The 7,938-nt window shown below is 64.2% G+C and overlaps 1 protein-coding gene across 1 annotated transcript; it reads left to right on the top strand.

The window, feature by feature from the left end:
- The first annotated feature begins 510 nt into the window (after positions 1-510).
- On the top strand, positions 511-2,149 carry ID3 (inhibitor of DNA binding 3). The gene is made up of 3 exons (XM_075437896.1): positions 511-1,008; positions 1,195-1,266; positions 1,633-2,149. The coding sequence occupies exons 1-2, from the start codon at positions 688-690 to the stop codon at positions 1,249-1,251; spliced, it is 378 nt and encodes a 125-aa protein (XP_075294011.1). The 5' UTR covers positions 511-687; the 3' UTR covers positions 1,252-1,266; positions 1,633-2,149.
- The last annotated feature ends 5,789 nt before the right edge of the window (positions 2,150-7,938 follow it).

Here is a 7,938-nt window from a genome sequence, read left to right as displayed (position 1 = left end):
GACGCCAGAAAGTCTGGAGGTCAGCTGGGAAGCGGCCGGAGGAACTGGGAGGCACTGGGCTCCTGACGGGATCGCCCCCTGAAAAGGGCCCGGGGGGGGGACACACACATACACACGGGACCCCCCCTCCGTGCTCCTGCCTAAAATAGCGGGGGGAATTCAATGGGGAAGGGGGGTTGGGGGGGGTTTGGGGTGTCCGAGGGGTTTGGGGGGGATCCCCCCGCCATGGGGGGGGGGGTTGGGGTCTGTCTGTGGGGTGGGGAACCGGCGTGGTCCTGTGTGTGTCCCCCCGTGTCCCCCCCAGGCCACCAAGGGTCATTTTGGGGGATGGGGGGGTGGGGGGGTGAGGGGGTGGTGCCTCCCGCCTTATTTAGATGCAAGGGTGGGGTTTAGAACTCTATTTGCATAAAAATGGGTGTGGTTCCACTTCGTTTGCATGCGAGGGCGGGGCCCCGCCGCGCTGCCAATATAAGGGGGACGCGGGGCTGCGCTTACCCCACTACGCCGGGCAGCTGCGGGGCTTCGGTTTGCGGGGAACTGAGGTGTGGGGGCTTTGGAGGTCCGAGCTTTGGCTGTCACGGTGCAGGGAGATCCCGGCAGAGCCGCAGCCGTCGAGGCGACGAGACATCGTGTGCGTGTCTGTGCGTGTCCGCCCCCCCTCCACCCCACCGAGCTCTGCCCCGCGCCATGAAAGCCATCAGCCCGGTGCGGTCGGTGCGGAGCTGCTACGAAGCCGTGTGCTGCCTCTCGGAGCAGAGCCTGGCCATCGCCCGGGGCAGCAGCAACAAGAGCCCGGCCTTGGAGGAACCCATGAGCTTGCTCTACGATATGAACGATTGCTATTCCAAATTGCGGGAGCTGGTGCCGGGCATCCCGCAAGGCACCAAGGTGAGCCAGGTGGAGATCCTCCAGCACGTCATCGACTACATCTTCGACCTGCAGATCGTGCTGGAGGAGGGGGCCAAGGGCCGCGACCCCTCCTCCGAGGCCACCCTGCTCTCCCTTAAGGTAAGGGCTGCTAGGGCTGGGGTGGGATTGGGGGGCTGGATATGGTGGGGGGCACATGTCGGGCTGGGGGGTGCTGCGAGGTGCTGACTGCACTCGGGGGTCCTGGCGAGGTGGGGAAGGGGGGGGGGAATGCTGGGCAGCGCCCGCCGGCGCGGTGGTCCTGAGCCCTGTCCCCGCTCTCCGCAGGCAGCCGAGCTCGCCTCCGAACTCTGCTCCAAAGACGAGAGGGGTTTGTGTCACTAACGGCTCCTCCATCAGGTGAGTGTCCCACCCCAATCCCCCCCGCATCCCAATCCCCCCCGCACCCCGGTCCCCAGCGCTAGCATCCCCAGGGGACCGACCCCGATACAGCGCGGTCCCCCGCTTCGAGCGACCCCCAAACCCAGAGTTAACGCTACCGAGTTTTTTTCTCTTTTCCCCCTCCCTTTCTTCCCCCCATACCCGCACCCCAATCCCCCGCAGTCCCCAGCACCAGCATCCCCGGGGGACCGCCCCCGACCTCGATACAGCGCGGTCCCCCGCTTCGAGCGACCCCCAAACCCAGATTTAACACTTTTTTTTTCTCTCTCTCTTCCCCCCCCTTCCTCCCCCCCTTTTTTTCTCGCTCCTCCCGGTGCCAATTAGCAAACAGGCAGCGAGTGGCGGTTCCTGGTTCGTTATCAGCCGGAGGTAAATAGCAGCTTCCTCCGTGGCGCCGGGCTGTCTGCGACCCGAGCGGCCCCGCATCGTCCCCCCGCACCCCCCCGGGGCCCGGGGAGCGGCTGGTCCCGACCCCCCCCCCCCCCACCGCCAGCATCCCGGCTTCAGCAGGACTCGGACCCGAACCCGAGCGAGATGCTCGGGGCGAAGAGGCGGTTGTCTGTATATTTTTGGATTCTAGCAGCGAGTTCGTTTTTTTTAAAGGTGTTGAATGGGATCGGGGAAGGGGGGGGGGGGGATTAGGGGGTTTTGGGGAGGGAGGGGACATCCTCGAGTATGAACCAAACTCTCTGGGGCCGCGGCCTCGTGTATTGAGCTCTATACTAGAGTATAACGTTTCGTACCTTTTGTGCAGGAAGGTGAATTTCTGCGAACGTGCCTTGTACTTGCTTTATAAACTTTTTATAAAAGTTACCGTTTTTACATAATAAATAATAATTAAAAAAAAGGACGTTTGTAATGTTTTCCCCATCTCTAGGCCAGAGGCAGATGGTGGGGTTGTGTGTGCCCATGGGTGGGAGAGCAGCACCCTGGGGGTTGGGAGCCCCCCCTCGACCCCTCTCCTTGATTGTAACTTCCAGGGTTACGGGAGGAATCTCATTAATTGTTTCACGGCTTTGAAATGTCAGCTCAGGTATGGGAGGAATTAACCCTAGGCTGCCGGCTCCCGGCCGAGGTGTCTGCCAGCAATTTTGGGTGCTGTTCCCCTTATCTGATGGGGAGGGAGCGAAGATGGGCCGGGGACCAGCTGGAGCCCTGGGAGGAGGGAAAAGATGCTTTTTTTCAGGGATTTCTCTCTCTCTGCCTTGCTATAAAGGGGCTATGCAGCGCCTTGAGGCTGGGTTTGAGTTTTTCCTGGGCTGGAAGGGGTGATGCTGCTCCCCCAGGACAAATCCCAAGGGACAAGGGGAGTTTCTGGGCTGCTGCAGCTGGCCTGGCTCTGGTTAGGGCTGCTCTGAGCCTTGCAATTCCCTGGGTGGCATCTGCACCACACACCCCCACCTGGCTTGGACCCCCCCGGGGCTGGGGGGGGACACACAGCATGCTGGGGAAGGGGCCTTGGGAGCAGAAATGCCTTTTCTCTCGGATTAACGCTGCAGTTTCCCTTTGGCCCCATGGCTGCAGCACAGCTGGGTCTGATCCTGTTCCCTAGGGATGGTGCTGGGGTCGGGATTGGGCCTGGCTGCCCTCCCCGGGGGAGTGAAATCCCCCACCTGTAGCAGCATCTTGTCTGTCCGCTGTGCTGGGCTTTGGCTTTGCTGCCGTGGGCTTGGCCCGGCACGGCGTGGGTGCTCGGTTGGTGTCCCTGGGGTGCTGCAGCCTCCAGGTGAGCTGGGTTGGGGGCTGCAAGGTGGGAGGGGGAGGAGGAGGAAGGCAGGAGGGGGCTTGGGGCACAGGGTGATGCGCACCCTCCTGCACCAGCTTCAGCCACCGTCCCCGTGACGGCCAGCGTGAGCTCGGGGTGCAGCCGGCACCCACCGAGCACCCCTCGTCCGTGGGTGTTTCTATGCAGAAGAGCAGGGTGCGGGGCACCCGAAAACCCACAGCCGGCCCAACGGGGTTGTGAACCCCTGGGAACATCCCTCTCTCCTCCCAGCATGATGTCCCCAGGCTCCCCGAGCGCAGGTTAACCTCTGGCACCCACGGGTGGGGTGGGACGTGGGGTGTCCAGCTGGAAACCGGCAAATCTGGGAGCCGAGGCTGACGGCTAAAGCCAGGCTTTGGCCATCTCCTCCGGCTTTTAGCTCAGGAGGAAGAGCCCCGAGGGGTGGGTTAGGGGCGAGCGTCCCCGCGTTCACCCCGGTGTCGTGGTCCCCCAGCTGCGCCAGTGCTGCTGTGCCAACGGGATTTCGTCGGGATGGGTGGGAAAAGCAACCCCAGGAATGAGCTGGGGGACGCGGAGCGGTCTCGGTAGCTACAAAGTGGGGGTCCCGATGGTGTGAGCACCCCAGCTTGCCGTGGGTCCCCCCGTGGGATGGCAGCGGTGGAGGTGCTGGACCCATGGGAGCAGTTTATGAGCCCAGTTTGGGGCTGGGGTTACTGGGGGCAGCGGGGACAGGCACTGGTGGGGTGGGAGAAACCAGTCCTGCTGGCCTTTGGGGCTGGAAACGGCACTGGGGAGGCGGAGGGGGGCTCCCAGTTGGGGGGTGCGGAGGTGGCCCCCAGTGCCCGTCCCCTTGCCGGGGGGTCAGGGCAGGGGATTCTGGGGGCTGCAGCTCCCCGGGTGTCCCGGGGTTTGGCAGGGCGAGGGTTTGGCGCTGGCTCCCGGGGAGCCTCCCAGGGCCGTCGCCTCCTCCTCCTCCATGCGGGACGGATCCCAGCACCTTTCCCGGAACGGCCGCTCCGCCATTCCCTGACCTGGGCGATGGCCGCGGGGGGGGGAGGCACAAACCTTCCCTGGACCCCCAGCCTGTGGCATCATGGCGATGCGCTCCTTGGAAACCCTGATTTAAAATAAAAAAAGGCAAGAAAAGGGGAAAACACAACTAAAAACAGCAGCTGTCGCCCGGCCACGGCTGGGATTTACCTCGCGGGGCAGATTGAGGGCAAAAAATGCCCCCGGCCCGAGCGAGCCAGGCTTTTCTTTTCCCAACTCCGTGTAATGGGCGCAGCAAGAGGATGAGGAGGGCAATATAATAACCCCGGCGGGAGGGTTGAAGGCCAAAGCGTCGCCCAGCCGGTGGCCGGCCGCGCCGCCTCGCTCGCCTCTTGGCAAGAGCAGGAGTCTGATGCAATCGGCGCTGACGGAGGCCGCGGTTCCCCACCTGTATTTGCCATTGTGTGCCCGGAGCTGTTTGCAGGTGTTTGCTGGCGCCGCACTGTCTGAGCCGCACTTCCCTCCTCCTCCTCCTCCTCCTCCTCCTCCTCCTCCTCCTGCTGCCTGCCCCGGCCAAGGCCTGGCCCCCCCCCCCCCCCTCCGCTCCCAGGCTCCCCGCCAGCCGCCCGCGCCTCGCCGCGACGGATGCGACGCTCACACGCGTGGCCTTGGCCGGGCGCGCTCACGCGTGGCGGGGGGGGGTGCTTGCCCATGTGTGCTTACATGCCTGTGTGCACTTACACACGTGCCTGTGTGCACTTACACACGTGCCTGCAGACTCACACACGTGCCTACACACACTTACACACACACACGCATCCACTTAAACACACATATACACACTTGCACACGCATGTGCTTACGCACACACGTGTATTTGCGTGTGCGTGCCCTTGTATGCACACACGCCCACATGCACTCATGCGTAGCCCAGCAAGGGCACACGTGTGCGTGCAGGCACGCTCTGGTGCACGCGCACCCACGAACACGGCACCAGCGGCACGGGTGGTCCCCCAAGACACACGTGTGCACGTGTGTGCACAAATATATGTGTGCTAAGCCACGTGGGCCACAGCGGAGGTGCGACACGCATGTGCATGCCCTCAACTTGGCACGGGCATGCACACACACACGCATCCACACGCGTGCACACCCAGACTCAGCCGACAGGGACACGCATCCACACGTGTGCACATGCACAGCACCCCCAATCCAAGCATGCCACCCCCCCAGCACCCACCTTGGCCCCCCACCCTGAGTGCCGTGGGTTTGCTCCCAGCTCTCGGCACGGGGGGGGGATCCTGCTGCCCCTCCCGCTGCTCCCAGTCCCAGTGATGGGGCAGAGGAGTGGGAGCCCGACCCAGCTCCGTGGGTGGGGGTGAGTCAGGGCTCCCGGGGTATTTCAGGCTCTCGGGGACGGCACCCAAACCAGCCCCACGCAGCTCGTTAGCCCCGTCCTGCCCGGCATCCCGCCCTTGCCACCCTGCTCGTGCCTCGCCCTGCTCCGGTTCCCACGCCAGTGCTGAGCGGGGAAACTGAGGCACGCTTGGGTTTTCCGGTGAGCAAAACCCCGGCCTCTCCCGCCACCCTCCCAGAGGTCCCCAGATCTCCTCGGGCACCCCCCCACCCCGAAGGCTCCGAATTGCCAGGCCAGGAGGGCTCATCCTGCCAACCGAGCTGTGGTGGAGCTCAGCACTGCCTTGGCTGGAGCTCCTGGGGGTACTGTGGGATCGGGGGGGGCTATTCCTGCCCCCTCTCTTTAACAGGGAGCCGGCAGGGTCACCCCCCCCTCATTTCACAGGTGGGCAAAGCAAAGCCCCCTCCCCACCCCACTAGAGTGCTCCTGCCAGCCCCTCACCTTCACTTTCCCACGGGTGACATCGGGGCTCCAACCCATGGTGAGACCGGGGGTCCCCACACGCCTGAACGCAGCCCCAAAACTTCCCGGTGCCGGGGCTGCGAGGAGGCGAAGGCTGGAGCGGAAGAAGGAAGGTTCGTTACTGCTGGGTTTTAATTAAGGAGGGGATTTGGGGCGTGGAGCTTTGTGATGGGCTTGATCACCCAGAGAGACCTGAGCCACTGGCACCCATGGGGACACGGTGTGGACCCGTGGGCTCTCCTGGGGTGGCCCTGGCCATGGGTGAGGATGGGGTGGGCGATGGGGGAGCGTTTGGGGGACAGATGCACTGCGAGGAAGGTCCCCAGTCGTGGGGCTCAATCAGCAGAGAAACCTGGTTCTTCACCCACAAAAAATTTGGGCCTTTGGGTCCTGGAGCTCACTCGGTGCCTCAGTTTCCCCATCTGTATGGAGGGAAGTGGCTGCAGCTCCACGAAGAAAACTGGGACAGAGCAGGGACAATGCTGGGATAACTGGGAAAGGCCCTTGGTGATACTGGCCCAGCGTGGCACTGGGACACTGGCATGTGTCCCTTGTCCCCTTGCCTTTCCCTGGCTGCCCCGCCAGGGGCATGGAAGCCTGATGTCACACATTCTGCTGCTCGGACGGTGAGGTCACGCTGCAGCGGGTGCCCGAGGCTGCTGCCAGCACCCACCATGGCTTCGCTGCACGGGAGGGTGAGGGGGCTACACCGTCACCCCGGGCTGGGGGGCAGCTGGGTCTGGAGGGGTTGGATCCACTGCCGCCTCCGGGATGGGTCCATGAAACCCTGCAGCCCAGTTTGATGGTGGAGAGATGCCCCAGTGCGGCTCCTTCGGGCATGGGGGGGTCACCATGCTCGAGTCTGGGTAGAGAATTCACCCATACTAGCCACTGGAGAATCCACAAGGCTTTGCATTTTGCCCTGGTCACCACTGGCCCGGGTCGCCGAGGTCCTTCTCAGCTGGTCAGAGGTTTCTGGCTGTGCTGGAAGGTGGGAGCGGTGGCGAGCCGGGCTGGAGGCCTTCAGCATCTCTCCGTCCCTGTGTCTCTCCACCCCGAGACCCTCATCCCTCCATCTCTGCGTCCCCCCCTTTCCCTCCCTGCATCCCTTGGTCCCTGCATCCTTCCATCCCCGAGTCCCTCCGTCACTCCGTCCCTCCACTTCTACGTCCCTCCATCCCTCTGTCCCTTCATCTGTGTCCCTGAGTCCCTCCATCTCACTGTCCTTGTGTCCTTCAACCCCTCTGACTCCGTTTGTGTCCCTGGGTCCCTCCATCTCTCTGTCCATGCTCATGTCCCTCCATCTCTGCCTGTGTCCCTGAGTCCCTCCATCTCTCTGTCCCTCTGTCTGTCCCTGGGTCCCTCCATCTTGCTGTCCCTGGGTCCCTCCATCCCTCTGTCCATGCTCACGTCCCTCCATCTCTGCCTGTGTCCCCAAGTCTCTCCATCCCTCCTCCATCCCTCTGTCCCTCCGTCTGTGTCCCTGAGTCCCTCCATCTCTCTGTCCTTGTGTCCCCCCATCCCTCTGTCCCCGCTCGTGTCCCTCCATCCCTCCTCCATCCCTCTGTCCTCGCATCCCGGTGTCCCTCCTTCCCTGCATCCCTCCATCCCACGGTCCCGCACCGACCCCAGCTGCGGGGCGGCCCGGGGATGCCGGTGCGGGGGGGATGTTGGAGGGGGCCGGGGCGGTGCGGGCCCCGCAGCCGCGGCTCGCTGCTGCCGTCTGCAGGGCAGAGGAGGAACAGCCCGGTCCCCGCCGCGCTGCCAGGCCCGGGGGTGGCCCCGGGGGGGGGACAGGGAGCTCCGCCGGTGTCCTCGGGAGGGACAGTGGCCATCCCAGCAAGGACTTGGACCTCCTCCGATGTCTCCGGGAGGGACCGGGACCTCCTCCGGTGTCCCCCCTCGGGACAGAGACGTCCTCCGGTGTCCCCCCGAGGGACAGGGAGTCCCTCCCTGGGAGGGACAGTGGCCATCCTAGCAAGGACCTGGACCTCCTCTGGTGTCCCCTCGGGACAGAGACCTCCTCCGGTGTCTC

This window comes from Opisthocomus hoazin, chromosome 17 (genome assembly GCF_030867145.1).
Source record: "Opisthocomus hoazin isolate bOpiHoa1 chromosome 17, bOpiHoa1.hap1, whole genome shotgun sequence".
NCBI lineage: Eukaryota > Metazoa > Chordata > Aves > Opisthocomiformes > Opisthocomidae > Opisthocomus > Opisthocomus hoazin.
Note: the sequence above shows the minus strand (reverse complement) of the source record. Positions and strands in the feature narration are given on the sequence as shown.